This window comes from Schistocerca americana, chromosome 1 (genome assembly GCF_021461395.2).
Source record: "Schistocerca americana isolate TAMUIC-IGC-003095 chromosome 1, iqSchAmer2.1, whole genome shotgun sequence".
Lineage (NCBI taxonomy): Eukaryota > Metazoa > Arthropoda > Insecta > Orthoptera > Acrididae > Schistocerca > Schistocerca americana.
In genome coordinates, this window is record NC_060119.1 from 1,114,423,425 (window position 1) to 1,114,444,131 (window position 20,707).

The following is a 20,707-nucleotide window of genomic DNA, read 5'->3' on the forward strand; positions in this document are numbered from 1 at the left end:
GTTGTGTAAAGGTGGACTTGATGATGTTTGGTTTGGGGGGCACTCAACTGTGTAGTTATCAGCACCTGTGCAAAGTCCCAATTTTTACACAGTCCAATCCAGCCACTGTCACGAATGATGATGATGATGATGATGATGATGATGATGATATGAGGGGGATAACACACTCAGTCCCCAGGCATAGAAAATCTCCAATCCGGGACCCCGCGGTCCAGACTGAGCAACACTAGCCATTAGAGTACAAGCTGCAGACGTAAAGGTGGACTTGCAGAGACTATAGAGGAATAGTTTGAGAAGCTTAGTATGAGGGCTGTAGCAACAGTAAGGTTTCCAATGAGCTACAGCCTCGAGGGAAGGTGCTAGACTAAATCCGATAACAGTGCCGTGCACAGTGGTTCCCACACTCTAGAGCCCACCCATCTGCAATTCCCTACATCGCTCAGTGTCGGCTTGGCAGCCATCAGAGATGGATGTGTTGATCGCACCTCCCGCCAAGTGCAGGTTTGAGCAGTAATCTGGTTTCTCCACACAAGGATATTACGGACCGTAGAGATTCATCGGCAGCTGAATGAGGTTTATGGTGAAGAGTGCAAGTCCGTTCAGCACATCTGAAAATGGTGCAGTGCTTTTGCTGAGGGTCACATGGAAGTTCACTTTGAAGAATGGAGTGGAAGACCGCTGGTTTCGGATGTGATTGTCCAGAAGATCAACAGTGAGCTGCTCAAAGATCGGAGGGTCACTGTCCGTGATGCATTCCTGCAGCTTCCCACTGCACAACTGAAAGAACAGAAACATTGGGTTATCGCAAGGTGTATGCTTGCTGGGTCCCCTGGATGCTGACTGACGAACATAAGGAGCAAGGCTTTGACTGTGCTCGCAAGTTTCTTCAACAATGTGAGGGGGGAGGCAACAAAAAGTTGTCGGACTCTTATCGTCAAGGGAGATGAAACGTGCATGTTTCATTACACCCCTGAAACAAAACAACAATCTCGTCCACGGCATCACTCTGGTTCTCCGCCACCAAAGAAATTCAAACAAACGCAGTCAGCAGGAAAGGTTATCACAATTGTGTTTTGGGATCGGAAGAGGGTACCCCACATTGATTTCACGCAACCTGGGACGACCATAAACTCAGACAGATATTGTGAAACATGGATCAAACTCCGGCAAGCAATCCAGAATTTCTGGAGAGGGAGACGTAGGGAGGGAAAAGTGCTTCTTCATGAAAACGCTTAACCCCAAGTCGCTCGTCAAACACAGGAACTTTTGAAGAAGTTTGGGTGGAGTATTATGCCCCATCCCCCATACAGCTGGACTTAGCCCTCAGCGATTATCACCTCTTCCCCAAGCTAAAGGAACACTTAGGTGGCAAATGCTTCAAAAGAGATGATAAAGTCTGAGCAGGGATCACACGCTTCCTCAGTGGGTTGGCGGGAGACTTCTTCGACTTAGGAATACAAAAGCTGGAGCACGGTCTTCAAAAGTGTGTCGAAAAAATTGAGACTATGTTGAAAAATAGACAAAAATGTAAGTTTTCAATGATGTATAAATTAATAACAATAAACAATGTTTCCTATTTGTAAAAAAAATATGGGAACCTTATCTTTTGGTGCAACACTCGTATGTATGTTTGTATTTTACATGTTCTCTCTTAAGCCTTTTTCGTCATCCTTGTCACAATAATTGGTTTTACTGTTGTTGATATTTCCTTAAAGATTTCTTCTTCTGAAATATCTGAAAAAACCATGTTTATACTCGAATTTGACTGCATGCATGGTGTCATTTCGGAAGCCCAAAGCAGAGATAAATTGATCACTTTTCAGTAATTATATCTCTGGTTTTGATTTTTATTCAGTTATTATCTATTTAGAAAATATTTACAATATGATCTTTCTTTTCTGCAACCTGGAATGAGTCAGTTTACCTGTGGTCATAGGGTGAAGATGACCAACATTGCCTGACAGACTTTCAATAATCACTACCTGACAAAAAAGGTGAACCACCCAAAAGACAGGGTTGTATGATGATCTGTGTTTAAAGAGACTAAACTACTGGGTCAATAGTGCCTCCATTCATGACAAACACATAAAAAGCGATATAAGTGGGGACTTTGCCACTCCAGCAGTATAAGTAAGACAAATAATTTACAAAAAGGGTGTGATGGTAGCAGTAACACAAGAGAGGAAAGAAAATAGAGATAACCGATAACCCAGGCAGCATCTAGGATAAGAGAGTTTAAAGGCACAAAAAAGAGAGGGCAGAAGAGAGTAACCTGCAGTCGCATGGGGGGTACCTGCCATGGGTGTGGCTCTCCCCCCACCCCCACAACCTCCCCTAACACTGAAAGTGGGGAGTATTATAGTTTAGTGTAAAATTTGCTCTCATCCGGAAAAGCAACACTTTGGTAGTGGGTGTCCTGTCATCTGCAAGCATATGAAGTAGTGGGGTAGGCAAGCTGACAACATACCACAGATCAGCCAGCAGGGCACACTCAACAAGAACAGTAGACTACCACAGCAGTAGTGAGGAGGATCTGCCACTGAAGAAGGAACTCGTGGGCAAGTCTCATGTGGGCGATGCGCAGTTGGAACAACACAAAGGCATCTTTACAAGAGCCCTGGAAAGACGCATGCCTCACCTAAGTGGACCCCTTAATTGCTCTTTACTTCTTTTGGGTCATAGTAGCCTGCCATTCCAATTCCCAGAGCCTCAAAATATTGCATCAAAATTGTAACCTTAAGTTTGTGCTCAGTATTCGGATGTCAAGATGATCTCCTGTAACTGCATCTTTAGCTAGATGGTTGGTGAGTTCATTTAGTGGAATCCTACGTGGCTCTCTGTCCAGATGAAGGTCACTCTCTTACCAGAGCTGTAGAGGTCAACCAGTAGGTCCTGGATGTTGGTGACTGAAAGATTTTTGGGATAACACAGGGATATGTCTTTTTAGCAACTCAGGGAATCACTACAAATCAGAAAGTTTGTTATGGCCAGGGACATGACGCACCCCAAAGCCTGAGATATGGCAACCAACTCTGCAGTGTATGCAGTGGAGCCACAAAAGAGTTCCATCTGTATCACAGGACAGGATACAGAGAACATTGGGGGGGGGGGGGGGGTGTGTCGAGAGAGAGCCCTAGGAACACAGACTAAAGGAGGCTGTTGAAGGTCCTTCAGTAGAGTATTGAGGCAGCTCCCAGCTGGTCTACCAGGTTTTGGCGGTGCCCAAAGAGTCTGAATTGTTGATTGTAAAACAGAGTTAAGTGACATGGGTGACTAGGCATTTGCCAAATTGTGACTACATAACTAGGCAGAAGCTGCTGTTGTCTAACCTGCAGTGTTGGGACACCTGCTTCCACCAGGAGGCTGTCAACAGGGCTCGTATGGAGGGCCCGAATTGCCCATTGCATGCCAATGTGGTGAACAGCGTCCAGGAAGCTTGGTATGGACAGTGCTGCCAACCCATAGGCAACATATCAATAACTGAAGCAGGATAAAATCAACACTTTGTACAACCTCAGAAAAACTGTGTGGTCCGCATCCCAAGAAGAGTTACCAAGAAAACAGAGAGCATGTAGCTTATTCATGGAAGTTGCCTTGAATCGGTGGGCATGTGGCAGCCAAGTCAGATTGTTGCCAAATAAAATACCTAAGAATTGAAAAATTTCAATGACTTCAAGTAACTGGTCACCAGATAAATTTCGGTGTGTGGGTGCACAGTTCGGAGTTGGCTAAAATGCACACCAAGTGATTTTGCAGGAGAAAATTTATAGCCATGATTCAAGGCCCAGTCATAGTCATATACTTCCAGACAGCCCCTTGAAGTTGGCACTCAGCAGTGCACTCCGATGCAGTGGCACGGTACAGGCAAAGATCATCCACATACAGTGACAGAGTGACTGTGGGGCCCAGAAGTGATCTCTGACAGGATGTATGCGTGGACAAGGAAAAAAAATTCCTGGATTTTTCCGGGTTAAAAATAATACACTTTCTACTGGATGAGAACACACTTTTTCCGTATTATTAAGTGACAGTATATTTTCCCTCGCAATTGTAAAACCTATCAATCCTTTAAATAGTTATGTTTTTATACACGGGTGTAGAATTTCCCGGAGCTTTAGAAAACAAAACTCAGGGAAGAAAAATACCTTTTGGAAAGATTTTTGATGTGCAGCAACGTGTACGCTGCATATTTTCATATTACGAGAATATAAATTCGAATTCCACCAAACACCGCATGTTACTTTCCGAACCATTGTAATCGAGATTGCGATGCGCTTTTGTAAGCGTCATAGCTTCATGTCACGTGATCCCGCCAGCCGATGACAGCGGATATTCAGGCCACAGGACACGTGATGTCGTCAGCTAACAGCAACATCACTGTTAAGTAGCACGAACACACAAACAGAAAAGTTAACGTTTTAAATTAATATACATAGTGTTGCTACAAAAAAAGCAAAGCTTTCACATATAATATTGGTCTCTAGGGTTAATAAGCTGCAAGAGAAGCTAAGCTTTCACATATAATGTTGATATTTTTTGCGCGTGTTTCACTTTTAAGATACATCACACAAATGTACCAGTAAAATTTTTAGGCGAGTCCTCAAAGTTTTCCACAAACAAATTAGCTACCTCAGAGGGGAGAGAGCTTCCCGTATCACAACATCAATTCGCTCATAATAACGACATGAATGTCTGATCTTCTGGGCTAGAAATACTTCTAAAAGGCTCGTTATCAAACTCTCATTCTTGCACATAGTTCAACTAGCGTAAAAGGAAATTTACTTTGAAAGTAACGCTTTTCAAACCACCATTCGCAATATTTTCCCGTGACCTGTTAGAAATAGGCTCGTTTAAAGTAGTCGCCAGATAACAGGCGCCACTGCGCTTTGGCAGCTGCTATGACGCAGGTAGCCCGTTATGTTCGTATGTGTAAAACACTAAAAGATCTTACATTATGTCATGAAAGAAAAAAGACATCAGAGGATACTTCAAGAGCATCGGAATTTCGTGAACCATACTAAAATGGCACATTTAAAGTGCATATTTAAAGAGCACATTCGTATGTCCAGATTCCCAATGAAGTAGGCCTCGATCTGATATTAAGCTTTTCATCGTGGGTTTCGGGATGTAAATTTTCTTGGAGTACCGGTACTGTATTAACTCATTTTTGATTCTTTATTTGGCATAATGCCATACGTGCTAGAAGATGAAAACGTGCACTTGAAATGCAGCGAGCAGTTGAAACTAGCCAATAGTGTGGAACTAAACACTTTGTTTCAAATATATTGACTGCCTCAGCACAAAAGATCAATAAAAACCAAATTTCTTTAGTAAACTGACAAAAATAACTTCATTGTTCTACAAGGTAATTATTGCATGACTGTCAGAAAAGTGGAAATAAAATAAAATCTGAAACTAATAACGTATATTAGCCTTCCGTGATTATGTAAATGTATTTTAATTCACTTGATAGCTCCCGGTCACAAACATTTTTATTTTACGTGAGAGCAGTAAACGAAGAGGAAACAGCAAAATCACTAAATGTAAACATGGGTCACATGGAGACTACACACTTCCCCACTATAAGTCAAGACTGCTCTGCCCATCAGCCTCGGATCTACGATATTTCCGAACCGGGGCAATACTAAGATAGTGGAGTCCCCCCCCCCCCCCCCCTTCTCCCTCGAGCGCTTGAGATACGACATCAAAAATTTAAAAAATCGAATTTTCAAAAATATGTCCATTTTGTAGCGCACATCTTTCTGAAGAGTCTGATACACAAGACATACATGTTCGAGGAAATGTAAGACATGTTATTGGGTCTTCAGTGTGCCAGTGCAGTGCCACCCCCCTTCACACAGCATTCTTCTATCGCACATCACTTTATTTCGCTCCGTGGAATTGAAACGTGTATATTTTGTACTGAATGCCATCAAACTATATTCAGGACAGTGGAAATTAAAATGTCCTATGTGCCTCTCCTGCTCCGAATCGCCCGGTTGGACATCCTGGCCCCTCTTATATTTATACACTCGCAATTAATACTGGATGGGACTATTTGTAATCGGGAGACCAAGAACTCTTCAGAAAATTTGCATTCTTTATTGCTTGTTAGCTAATAACTTTCTGTTTCGGGTGACATAAAATTAAATATAGGATAAATAAAACCAGTAAAGACAAGAGAGAAGCAATACATTACACATTTCTTCAATCCTTAGCTCCTAGCATTGCTTTCTCTATAATCTTGCTACAGCTTTACATGGCGTTCTTTCCTTTCTGCGACAGAATCTACTACCTCATCAAAGTTCGTCAAACGTTTTTCTACATGAAAAATCGGAATATCATTGTCTAATACTGCGTAAGCTGTTAATCCAAATAGTACCCAAGACTGGTGTGGTTTCTCGATCTCATTACGTCTATTTTGTTACTGTTAGATAAAACAAAATAAACCTTTCTAACACTGCAGAAATTGTAACACACATCAAATAAACGAGACTGTTTTGGCACAAATGGTCACTTTTAAAACATGACAGAATATAACTCACGAAGACCAGCATAAAATGCCTATTAGGCCTACCACAAGCAAAAAGCTTTATGTTAGAAAATAGTTTCACATTTCATTAATACGCTCCAGTTTCTCGATTATGAGATCGAAAAGTGGTAGTACGAGATTTTTATATAAATTTGGAATCTTCATATTCATCCCTAATTTGTGTGATGTCCACGTTGCTTGTCCTTCCTCGTTCTAACAAACAATCTTGTCCTGCGTAATTCTGGAACTATTCCTGCCTTTGTCAAAATTTATTCGCCAGGTAACTTCACTAACCCTACCAGAATCACCGGTTTAGTTATCCCTGATTATTCTCCGGTTAGGCGTTCTTATGTTCGTACAAACCATTTTCCGCGCTACTTCCAGAATAAAACTTATGCGGCTGCTAGCCGTGGACTGTACAACTGGCCCTTACTAGTGTAGCGATCTGGCCAAAAATTTTCTGACAAAATTTCATTTTCCGGGATACACCGAGAAGATAATACGTAATCTTTACCTGTTATTCCTGTTAGTCGTTTATTTCCACTCTGGTAGTGTGAATCTATGGATTTCCCTAGTAATTATAACACCGCTGATCATTCGCAAACTGGTCCCTAGGCTTCCGCGCTACCTAATCTAACTTACGCTAAGGACAACACATACACTCATGCCCAAAGGAGGATTCGAACCTCTGATGGGGGCAGCCGCGCGAACCGTTACAAGTTGCCTGAGACCGCACGGCTACCCCGAGCAGCTTATTATTCATTCAGAAATCAGCTTTGTAGAGTGTGTTCAAAAACCAACAGAGATGCGCATCAAAATCATATGAGTAATCGATAGACCAAAGTGCACTGGGTGCTAGGCGCTTTGTGAAACAAGGTGTTTTTCTCCTCAAGAATATGAATTTGGCGCCCCTGCCCCCCTCCCTCATAGATTCGTGGCCGCTGCGCATGCGTGAATCTGGCAGCTTAGGCGCGGCAGTAAAATTTTTCCCGGTTGCATCTAGCTACTTGCTGCGACTGCTTACACAGCCAACAGCCACATTTCTGTAGCCAGAAACGGGAGAAGATACTACTCATACGCCACTCAACTGCGCATGCGTATGAACCCGCTCGTAACTGCTAAAACGAATCTAACGTAAACAGTTGTGACGTCACGCTCATCGGAGGCAATTTGTTGTTGGCAAACGCTTGTATCAGCACTGTGTTTTGTTGTTGTATATGGCACATTTCCTTTGCAATTTATGTTTTCTTTTTTTTTGTCGTTCACGTTTTATTGTTGCAGTATTATTCTGCTGTAGCGGGTTGCAGTTATATCCTTTGTTAGAGTATCGATTCTTACCAGTCATAATTACAAAAATGTAACTGAAAACTAAAACAACGAAAAATTCTCGGAATTCTAAGAAATTCCCGGGTTTTTTCCGGTTTTCTCCCGGATGAAAAAATTCCCAGATCTCCCGGGTCGTATACACCCTGCTCTGAGCTACTTCAGTTTCCTGTACATACTGGTTGCTGACAGTAAAACCGATTCTGGTCTGAAAAAGTTGCCGAGACGTGAAATATTGGATAAAAATGGGTTAACTGCTCCAGAAACCCCACTTATGCAGTGTAGACAGGACGTGATGTCATCAGGTGTTACCGTATGCCTTCTGTAGATCAAAGAACACAGCAATCAGATGATAGCGATGTGTGAAAGCATCGCGCACTGCAGATTCCATATGAACTAGGTGATCTGTGGTAGAGCGGAAAGCCCAAAAGCCACTTCGGAATCATGACATATGCCCTCCGGCTTCAAGGCACCAATAAAGATGACGGTTGAGCACTTGTTCGAATAGCTTACACAGCCCACTTGTCAGAGAGATTGGCCGATATTTAGAATATGTGTGTCCTTTCCTAGTTTCAGGGCCAGAATGGTAATGCCTTCCTGTCACTGAGAGGGAAATTCTCATTCCCACCAAATACGATTAAAAAGCCCTAGGATATATTTCATGGTGTCAGGATGAAGATGTTTGAGCATTTGGTTGTGATTTTGTTGGTCTAGGGGGCCATATCTCGCCATTCTGCGAAGATGATTGATAGGCAAGTAATGCATGGAAGGATAGAAAGTGGCGCTTGGACACTTCAGCAAAGTGATCTGCAAAACAGTCGGCAAGTACCATGGGACCAGTGCAGATGTTACCATTGACAAGGATCCCAGGAACCACTGTGGGTAGTGGATGGCCGCAAATGTGGCAGGATTTAGTCCATACTTGGGACAATGGCATGTGGGATTGCATAGGTGATAAATATTGTTTCCAACACTCCTGCTTCCTTTTCTTTATTAAAACCACACTTTCACCCAATGTCTCTTGAATGCTATTAAATTATCCATTGAAGGATGGCACTTGTGCCATTAAAGCACCCTGCGGCATTCCCTGACAGCTGGGGCTAAATGTTCAGACCACCATGGCACCGGTTGTCATCGGGAAAGCTGGAGCAGGGGATCTTTGCTGCTGCAGCATGAATAACAGTATCTTGTACCGCTTTGTCAATATCTGTCACACAACTGGCTGCAGAAGTGGCTGTGGAGAAGAAAGCCTGCCAGTCAGCTTTCCAAAGCGATCAACATTCCAGATGTCTGAAAGTGGAGAGAAAGAGAGCAATAGGAAAATGGTCATTGTCACAAAGATTGCAGTGGACGCATCACTGAATCAGGGGTAAGATACTCAGGATGCAAACTGTGAGATCAATAGTTGAGTATATTCCGTGGGTTGTACTGAAATGTGTCGCAGCTCCATTGTTTAGAAGTCACATGTCCAATTCTGAAAGGAGGTGTTCTAGTACTCGGCCTCAGTGGAACATAGTGTTGATGCCCCACGGAAGACAGAGGATCATGGGCATTAAATTCCCCCCCCCCCCCCTCTCCCCCCCCATATAAGAGGATAAGAGGAAGGGGGCAGGGAGCTGTCGCACTAACTCGTAGCAGCTCGTGATAATGGAAAGATCTGTCTGGGGGTAGATAGACACTAACAACCACAGCCTCTAGTGTATTGGTAAGTGCAACTTCTCACTGAAAATATCAGAGCACTCTTGACGTGAATGCAATTGGTACAGAAGGGTTTGTAGTTTTCCAGAGCAGTAAGATATGCTGTCGTAAACCGTGTCTGCAGAAGTGCTATGCCAATTACGGAATAAAGTAGCCAGTAAATGACGGAGTTGTCAGATGGTGGCAGCCATTGCAGTTCCATTGAAGGAGTGTTCCAGTCAGGTCCAAGAAAGTGGCAAATGGAAAAGATGGGTGCGATTACTTTGCTACCAGGTTGCAGTCCAACTGATTATGTGATACATATACAAGGTGCATAGGCTCGACATTTGCGGGGGTGGGGAGCGAGAACCTTATCTTTTTGCTTATTTTGAGAGGAGGGCACCTTGACAGGTATCCTTGTCCCTGATGACACCAAAGGGTGACTAGGCATCTCTGGCCACACCAATGGTCTGGGAACTATTGGTGCTACATAGGTAGGGGGCATGGGAGCTGACATTTCCTTCCCCAACTGTGGGACAGGCTCTGGAATGTGACCAGGGCCAGGAGGTGTCTTGTGAGACCTTGTCCTTTCATGAGGTGTGGACTGTGACACAACAGTCACACAATTTGAGACTGTATGAGTCAGATGAATTCTTTTGAACTTTTTCTTTACACCTTGTAAGATAGGCGGTCAAGTGTTTTATTCTCTTGACTTGACTTCTCTCTCAAACACTGCAATGGGTGTACGAGGAGGGTGCGATTCCAGACAGTTGCCACATTGAGGGGGTTTGGTCACTAGGCTGCTCTTCCACATGCCTGACAGACAGCCTCATTAGACCAGCAGGAGGACCTGAGTCTGAACCCAGGCACGTGAAACATCTCATCGGGGGAGGAAATAAGGCCTGACATCACATCTATAAACCATGACCTTCTAAGGCAAAATGTTGCTGTCAAAGGCCAGGATAAAAGCTTCAGTATCCACTCTATTATCTTTGCATCCCTTGTGGATGCAGTGAACAAAATGGACTCCACGTCACACCAGATTAGAGTGCAGCTCATCATCAGCTTGTAGCTTGACAGAAGATAACACCTTGAGTTCTATTGAGTTTTTTATGACGATAAATTGTGACGTATATCTCCTATCTTTATACCTGTGGCTGGTTGGTGTGCAATGTTTCAATCGGCAAAGATCCACTTCTCATCTTTTCTATTGCTGCAACCTCCCAAAACCGATCTTCAATATTTTCAACGAGAAACAGTGACTTCGTTGTAGGAAAAGATTCGCCGTCAGTTTGACAAACTCGGAAAACTTTGAACTTCCATTTCTACTTATCTGGCTCTCATCTTGAGACTTGTTCGAAGGTGGAAATTCTGTAGGATTGTAAACCTCTGCATTAAAATCACTGTTGCTGACTGTTGAGACAGGCTTGTTGGCAAGGCCACCATTAAGTTTAATCCGTTTCATTGCAGATCATCCGCCCCTATGCCGCTTACTCCGATCAGAGCCTCTCCCCGTGGGCACCACCCTGCCACGGCAATGGCCACCTGTCACAGTAGCCATTGTGCAGTCCTGGTATCTCACAGTCTATAGGCAGCTACTTCTCGGCTGACATGCGGAGGTCACGGCTCAGGCATTGGCAGTGCGATCCCTGCGTTGCAGAGGGCTACCACTGAGAGGGTACGTGACAAACCCACAACAGACTGGCTAGTGCACTGGATTTCGGGTTCAGGGATAGATACACTTGATTGGTAGGTGCCAAAGATAGCAGTGCACAGCAGAGTTAATGCACCAAAGTAAGGCAAAAAATGTAAGGGGGAAAAAGGCATTAAAAAAAGAGAAAACCTTTGGAAGTCCAAAGTATAGTCAAAATATCAAGATAAAAATGCGACCAAATAAAGACTCTTCTGAATCGCCTCTTATGACAGGTAAGGAAGGGTCGCGGGTTTATTCTAGCCCCAGACACCACAGATGGAGACAGGGTTGGATATCAATGTAACTTCATACATGTATACATCATCAGTGGGTTTGTAAATGATTATGGTTGCAATTCTCTGTGATAGGTAAAACATTCACTATGATGAATTAGTGTTTTCTTGTTTAGTGTTGTTACCAGGTCTGATAGGGTATATAAGTGGCGTGTACAACGTCAGATATTGAGTGAGCACTGCAAAGAACATGGAGATGCTGCATGCTCATGAGAGACAATATTATCAGCAACTCAGAGTTTGAAAGAGCCTCATTGTGTGTGTGTCCATTTGGCCAGCTAGTCGAATTGTGCAATATCCAAATTTGAGGGGTATTCAGATGTAACAGTGGTCCGATGGTGGACTGCACGATAATGTGAGAGCAGGCATACACGTTGTCAAGATTCATGCTTGGCCATCACAAGGGAGAATTACCTTATTGTGCATGAAGCACATCACAACCAATTCACATATATGACTGCCACCCTAGAACAAGTAATGTACTCCCTGGAACATTCTGTTTCATCCTGCACCATTGATGGAGACCTAATAGCAGCCAGCCTAGGAATTATCGTCCCCTACATTGGCTGCTGTTAACACCACAATGCAAACAGTTGACCTTATAGTGGTACCATGACTGGGAACCATGGACTACTGGTGAATGGTATCACATTGTGTTCAGAGATGAATCATTGTTCTGCATTACCCAGATAACTATGACAATTCAGTGTGGCGGATATCTAGGGAGATGTCCCATCCTTCAAAATGTTTGGAGAGGCATAGCAGTGTTACTGCTGGTGTCATGCTATGGGCAGTCACTGGGTATGACTTCAGGTCACAGCTGATCCTGGCTGAGGGAACTAGCAACACCACAATGGTATGTCACAGACATTCTGCCTCCTCATGTGTTACCTCTCATGTGACTGTATGGTGATGCTATTTTCCAACAGGACAATGCCTGCTCACACATGGCACACATCTTTATGAACTGTCTGCATGATGTTGAGGTGTTCCCATGGCCAGCAGGATCCCAAGAACTGCTCCTGATAGAATGTGTGTGACCAGCTCGGACAACGCCATCTCAGTGCCACTTACCAGGATATAGACTATTGTTCACGTCATCTAAGAAGGCGGCTTAATTTTCCACCGTTCGGCGCATCCCCCCCCCCCCCCCCCCCCCCCAGCCACTGGTGTCCAAGAAGCAGAGTGTTATAGCTAGAGAGCGAGAATCTCGCTCCTACATGCTGCACTGTTGCTGCACTTCACAACAACCAAATTATTCATTCAACTATAAATTTTTTCGTTTCCCTTTTTTTCTTGCAGCAGTATAGCTGTGAATATGTATCTTGGAAATGTTTAAGAGCGATTAAAAAAAAAGTCAGGTGATGGCAATAAATGTGAAGTGCTTCACAAGCAGGTGAGGCGGATTATTTACAGCATTTATAACTTTTTCAAATGTGAATTTAAAAGCAGGTCTCCTAATGTTGACATTGGAAAACACAAGGACGGACTCCAGAACCATTTGGTGTCAGCAAGAGAACTGTAAAGAGAATTGTAAAGGGACGTGTCAGAGTTGTAGGAACTGTAGAAACAGTTGGTTTCATGTCACCAGGAAAGCATCAAAATCTCAAGGAACCTGTAACATAAATGGATAGTTTTAACAATAATGTTTTAAAGTGCTCCTAATGAATGATGAATGCCCAACGTAACAAAAATGTTCTACAGTTATGCAGGCTTCAATGGTAAGCGCTTTGTCAAAGTAAAGAATTTTAAAAGAAGTTTATTCCAGATATGTTAAGAAGAGAGTTTTTAGTTCAAAGAAGTGACCTACGAGCAGCATGAACTATATCCCATACAAATATTCACGATAAAAGAGGAGGAGGTAGTTCAACAGTGTATTACCTTGATGAAACATGGATCAATTAGAATCATTCCAAGATGATCTGCTGGAAAATGACTAAACTGGCGGTTTTAAAGTTCTCATAGGGATAGGTTCTTGGATAATTATTCTGCATGCTGACTCAGCTTCTGGTTTTATTTCACGTGCAAGAAAAACAGCAGTGATTACCATTCAGTAATGAATGCTCTCAGTTTCATGACGTGATTCACACTTCTTGCCATGCCTTGCTTCGAAGTCGCTCATTGCATTATAATTCAACTAATATAGGGAAAACATCAAATACAAACACCATAAAAGCGGATATTTTTCCCTGGTTTAAAAATAAAAATATTAAGCACCGTATAAACCAGACTTGTGCCGATCTCCTGCAGCTCGTTAATTTATACTGTACAAGTCACGTGACAGAACGTACAAACTTTACTTCCTTGCACGTGACTGGGATCACACAGTTTTGCATTTACCCACATGTCACTGTCATTGTAGCCCCATGGAATTGATTTGGGCAAAGGGTGTTAAGGCTATGTGGGAGAAAAAAACAAAACATTCAAGATAACATACAGTGAATCGTTTGTGCATGAGACAATAGACAATGACGCAACAGACAACATCCCAACTGTAGCACGGGTACAGTCTGTGTGGCATGCTGAAAAGCTTCAGAAAGACGAATTTGACAGGGAAGTGATGATGGATATAAGTCTGGAACCTATCATCGTAAATTTAAAATCAGATTGTTCAGAAACAGACTCAAATAGAAGTGATGATGGTATTACGATGTAGACCTTCGAACAAAGTAATAATGTTTCTTAGTTTCAAAGACTCATGGTTTAAACAATGTTTGTCACCATATCAGTTGCATATATAATAATGAGAACTTCCTCACCTTTTTGATTACGACTTTGTATCCTTTTAATTATGAAGACTATAATGTTCAACATATTGCCCAAGGAGAAGTTAAGCTTCTCCCACCATTTTGTACACCTCTGTCATTTTTAAGGCACAATCTGGATAAGGCCCTAAAATGACAGTAACCGTTACTTGTCGAGATATCGGTGGTTTTTGATGTTGTCAGTCAGATTACCTGGAATTATTCGCAGATGATGGTTAATTGTTTGCTTGTTCAATAAATTATAAATGCAATCTCTCACTGTAATATCGAATGTGTTAGTTTACACTCACAAAGCCCATTAACAACGACAAATATGATGACTTACTGACAATTTTTATGCTGGTCTTTACTGAGCAGAAGCAGTTGTCAAGCAGATATAATGATTTTGGTTTGTGCTTGAAGTTAATTTTGTTTTGTATTAAATTTTTACTTATAATGCAGTCCAAAATGCTATAAATTGTAATTATTGCAAGCAGTTTTACTGTCATTATGAGAAAAATTGTACTTCACATCTTCACAAAGCGTGTCAGTTGTTCTCGCCTCCTGACGTCACGCAAAGTAAATCTTTGGAGCAGTGGAAGTGAATTAATATTTCTCTCATGATAACTGATCGAAATTGGTTTTAATATTTGTTATTGCCCTCATAGATTTGAATGTATATTACAATGTACCATAGGCAAACAAGCCAGACCGTTATCCGCAGCAATACAGTTCGGCAGCGTGGACTTTGATTGCCCGCTCTTTGCTGCCGCGCATGGGCAGTTTCATCACCCCCACGCTTCGCCTCTATGCACGGAAGCGCCATCCTTGGTGACAGGGGCTTTAGTTTCAGCATCTGTCAACCAACTTGGTTCAGGAGATGATACAAAGGCACTAGGACAGGCTTCTCAACCGAATCAGTGCATGCATCCACACCAGATGGGGGTGCAATGTCTTACTGATAGGTGGGCTCATATTACCAAGTTCTTTGTAAATTTGACTTGATTTTGTAACCAATGAAATAACCTCTACAAATGTGAAACAACTGAAGTTTAATTTCATTTCCTCCTACCATACAACTAAAAGGAGGTAAGCTTGCAAAAAATATTATATTTTTTTATTGCACAATAAGACAAATATTCAGTACGAACACAATGTTGAAAGACTGAATGTGATCACATCTAGCAGATTGTATATTGATGACAAAGGACAGTTTCTGAGGACAGGCACTAATCTGTAGTTGTATTCTAACTTTCTTCTTGATGTTTGCATGACGACATGTTGTCTCGTAGTTCCATATGGATGTAATGCTTGAAAAGCGTTGACTACAGTGACCACTGTATTTAAACTTCACACACTGATCCCTCCTCCACAACAGCCACTAACAAAGACTGTAAACATGCCTATGTAGAGTATGATGTTGCATGTAAGAAGTTGGGAAATGTTTATGTACAGGTGCAGACATAATGTTGGCTACTGAAATCTGTTTCTCGTCAATAACACCAATTCATTGTTTGAATGTGTTGAGGCAAATTCGAAAATATTCCAGTACATCTAGCTGTTCTGCTGGAACTGAAAAATCTGCAAAAGTCTGAAGAGTTACTGTTTTATTATAATAATTTGTTTCATGTTTGTAGAGGCATGAATGCTTAAGTAAGAATAGAATTTCCGTGGGAACTGCTATGAATCTGAGTACTGTGCCATGGAATCCAAATTGTCTTACTGCATAAGGGTACAAAATTGTTGTTACCGAAGGAGATATTTGTTCACATATACCTTCACTGTCACATTCACGTACGCCAAGAATTTAATGATTACACTACCTTCAGCGGTATCAGGTCAGCCATGATAACATTCTAATATCAGGCTGAAAATCATTTTCACAACACTGTTAAATAAACATCTGTAACTACCGGAAGGTAAGTTTGCAAAAAAATGTTATATTTTGTATTGCACAATAAATATTCAGTACAAGCACAATGCTGAAAGGCTGAATGTGATCACATCAAGCAGATTCGTATTGATTACATAGAATTACAAAGTTCAAGGCAGTAATGCTGATTCTGACTGCATCAATACATTATGTTAAACAAAATATAAGTTTCCTATATAAATGTCAGTTAATACTTTAATACTATGTTTGTATGGGCTGAGCATAAAATCAAAAATGAAAAGCAATCTGGTTGCATTTACCAAAGCATTGAGAATATAATGAAACCAACTGGTACATACAAATGAATGATAGATATCTTATAACTGAGTCACAGCTTCCAAACAAACATAAGCCAAGAACTGCCAATTGGGACTTTTAAAAGTAGCAAATAGTTTCCCTGAATTTTCCATTTTCTTCTTTGTTCTTAATTGCACTACTTGTTTTACCTCATCTTATCTGGACTGAGGTGGCACTGTGGTTACCAATGCACGACCTTCGAGTGCCTACTCTCTCTGTTACCTTCCCTTATTTTTGTCTCTCATAGTCCCTGGAACAGGTGGGTCCAAGTGAAATGCACTTCCTTCCCAACCTAACCATCTTTCTGTCCTAAGGACGAAACCAACAGTCTCAAGAACTAGTTTAGATTTGTCCCGACTTTTAAATGAGTCTATTGGCAGTACTTAGAATTTTGCCTCATGTTTCCTCACAATTTTGCAGTTTTCTAAAAATGAATTTTCCTTTTGACACAAGGAAGCATAAATACCGAACCAGTAGGCACCCTATTGTATACTTGCTAGCTTAGAAATAATTTTGTTAAGACTGGCAAGTACAGTCACTCCATTATTCATTTTAGATCTTTTATATTCATTTCGCATGTTACACTGTGTTGCATAAAGCTCAGTCAAATTAACAACTGTATATGATTAATAAATTAACAAAAAGTTGCACAATAAATACAGATAGAGACCAGCGTCTTATACTTCATTCGCAGCATTGCAACACCCATAACCCCATACCAGTTAAGCACCTTTTATAATTATCTTATTCAGAAATAGCAGTTTTACCTAATGTAACATATATTTTTACTTTGAGAGTAACTTTCTGTGGTTCCTTTTGTTCAAGAGTTGCCATAGTATTAACATATGTATACTGCATCAGAAAACCGACAACCACCTCTCCATCATGAGTTTTGCTCTCCTCTGTGGGGATGACTACTAGCTTCACTGCTGCTTTGTTTGCCTTTCTCCATACAACAACTCTGTAACAACAAAATTACTTCTGTAACCCAACTGAATTGACACTTTTATATCATACAAGAGTAAATCTAAAATGTAACAGGATATAGCAGATGTACAATACAGGTCATGAAGTTTACGAACATTGCACACTGCTAGCCATTGAAATTGCAAAACAGAAATAATGGAATTTTATTTATTGTACTTATATGGTATAGTAGCAAGAATAATTTATGTGTGATTTGGGGGAGTAGAGGGAAACAGCTCTCACTTGGCTGGGCATTGAGTCAGACTCAGTTGGGATGACATACAGCAGTGCCACTCCATTCTGCATCAACACTAAGCCATTGTTACACAATTATAGTGGCTGGCTAGTCAGGACGTACCAGTCTCTTAAGAGCACATGATGATATGATTTCTATTGGTGAGGGATCTGAAACTTGCTGGCCAAGGTAACAGTTGAACATCCTCTGTATAAGGTAGTCAGGACAGCATGGGTCACTTGCAGTATTGTGTTATCTTGTTGAAAGATAATGTCATGGAGACCTCTAAGATAAGGCCCAGCTACTGGCCTTAATACACCAGAAATATATGAACTGCTCTCCAAATTACCAGCTATGTGAACCAGAGATAAATGTGTGCTGTACCCAATGGCAAATCATACTGGCACACCAGGTGCTGGTCCTATATGGTGATGGCAAATGCTATCTGGGAATATTCGTTCTCCTCGGAGCCTCCACATGTGAATATATTCAACGTGATGTACACAGAACCAACTGAAAAGATGGTGTGGTGTTACTCCTATGTCGAGTGTTGACATTCAGTACACCACTGTTATTGTGCCTCTCTCTGCTACTATGTCAGGGGAAGCCACAACACTTATCACGGTGCTGACACTCTGTGGTGCTCCAGATGTCATAACTCTGTCTGAGTGGATTCTTGTCTTGCTGCAAACAAGCCCATTTCCTGATTCAAGGAATGTGGCACAGGTGTACAGTCCTGCATGAAGTAACAAACAATATGTTTGTCCTCTTGGGCACTAGTCACATGGGCATGTTACTCAAAACCCAGGATGAGAGTAAGCAACCTGTTGTGATTCCACTAAAGTAATTACATTAATGTGATTGAATGTGTTATGTATGCCAGTATTTATTCAACCGATGAAAGGAGGAAATATAAAAATGCAGCATATGAAGAAGTCAAAAGGGAATACAAACATCTAAAAAATGAGATTGACAGGAAGTGCAAAATGGCTAAACAGGAATAGCTAGAGGACAAATGTAAGTGGAAAGATAGATACCACCTACAGGAAAATTAAAGAGGTCTTTGGAGAAAAGAGAAGCAGTTCTGTAAATATCAAGAGCTCTGATAGAAAACCAGTCCTAAACAAAGGTGCGAAAGCAGAAAGGTGGAAGAAGTGTATATAGTGTCTATACAAGGAAGAACAACCTGAAGACAATATTACAGAAATGGAAGAGGACGTAGATGAAAATGAGATGGGAGATATGATACTGCGAGAAGAATTTTACAGAGCACTGAAACATAAGTCGAAACAGGGTTGTTGGAGTAGACGACATTTCATCACATAGCCACGACAAAACTCTTTCGTCTGGTGTGCAAGATGTTTGTGATAGGCAAAATAACTTCAAACTTAAAGAATTACAGTTCCAAATAAAGACAGGTGCCGACAGGTGTGCAAATTACCAAACTACCAGTTAAAAATTTCATGGTTGCAAAATACTAACATGAATTCTTTACAAAAGAATGGAAAAACTGGTAGATGCTGACCTCAGGGATGATCAGTTTGGATTTAGGAGAAATGTAGGGACACAAGAAACAATATTGATCTTACAACTTATCTTAAAAGATATATTAAGGAAAAGCAAACCTACTTTTATAGCATTTGTTGACTTAGAGAAAGCTTTTCATAATGTTGACTGGAATTCTCTCTTTGAAATTCTGAAGGTAGCAGGGGTAAAATACAAGGAGCAAAAGGCTATCTACAACTTGTACAGAAGCCAGACAGTTGTTATAAGAGTCGAGGCACAAGAAAGGGAAGCAATGGTTGATAAGGCAGGGTTGTAGCCTATCCCCGATGTTATACAGTCTGTACACTGATCAAGATGTGTAGGGAACAAAAAAGAAATTTGGAAAGAGAATTAAAATTTATGGGTAAGAAACTAAAACTTTGAGGTTTGCCATTGACACTGTAATTCTGTCACAGACAGCAAAGAACTTGGAAGAGCATTTGAAAGGAATCGACGATGTCTTGAAAGGTGGATGTAACATGAACATTAACAAAAGCAAAACAAGGATAATGGAATGTAGTCGAATTAAATCAGGTGATGCTGAGGGCATTAGATTAGGAGACAAGACACAAAGTAGTACAGGAGTTGTCTTATTTGGGTAGCAAAATAACTAAGGATGGCCAAAGCAGAGAGGATATAAAATGTAGACTGGCAATGGCAAGCAAAGCGTTTCTGAAGAAGAGAAATTGTTAACATCTAGTATAGACTTAAATGTAAGCAAGTATTTTTTGAAGCTACTTACATGGAGTGTAAGTACGTATGGAAATGAAACACGGATGATAAACAGTTTTGACAAGAAGAGAATACAAATAGAAACTCTTGAAATGTGGTGCTACAAAAAATGCTAACTAATGAGGAAGTACTGAACAGAATTGGGAAGACAAGAAATTTGTGGTACAACTGGAGCCAGGAAGGGGTCATATGATGATAAGGCACATTCTAAGACAACAAGGGTTAGCTCACTCACACCCACCCACCCACCCGCCCACCCACCCACCCACCCACCCACACACACACACACACACACACACACACACACACACACACACACATAAAAAATAGTTTTGCAGCACCCTGGTTCCGAGAACTCGGGAAGACAGATGTTGACTGTGGATACTGTATCACAGACACAGACCTTTTGACTGTTCAGAGATATCACTAAACCCACCCAAAGATGTAAACAACCACGCCTGAGCAGTGCCTATTAGACGGAGGGGATCTGACAGCCAACCAGTTCCAGTCATTTCACCAGGAAGGAGGTACAAAGCATGTGTTATCTCTAGTTCAACCATGCCTAGATGGTCAATACCACGGTTCAATTGCACCCGCCAGGATGGGCTCACAACAAGGGAAGTGTCCAGACTTCCCGGAATGAACCAAAGTGATGATGATCAGACGTGCAGGAGATACAGAAAGACAGGAACTGTCGACCACATGCCTCACTCAGGCTGCCCAAGGGCTACTACTGC

The 20,707-nt window shown here is 41.6% G+C and overlaps 1 protein-coding gene across 1 annotated transcript in view; it reads right to left on the reverse strand.

Moving 5' to 3' along the window:
* Positions 1-16,182: 16,182 nt before the first annotated feature.
* The window catches only part of LOC124618726 (dynactin subunit 4), a 52,153-nt gene continuing 47,628 nt past the window's right edge, over positions 16,183-20,707 (reverse strand). The window contains exon 7 of the mRNA XM_047145372.1: positions 16,183-17,453. Within this exon, the coding sequence (XP_047001328.1) occupies positions 17,237-17,453 (217 nt within the window). The 3' untranslated portion in view covers positions 16,183-17,236. The remainder of the gene's footprint in view (positions 17,454-20,707) is intronic.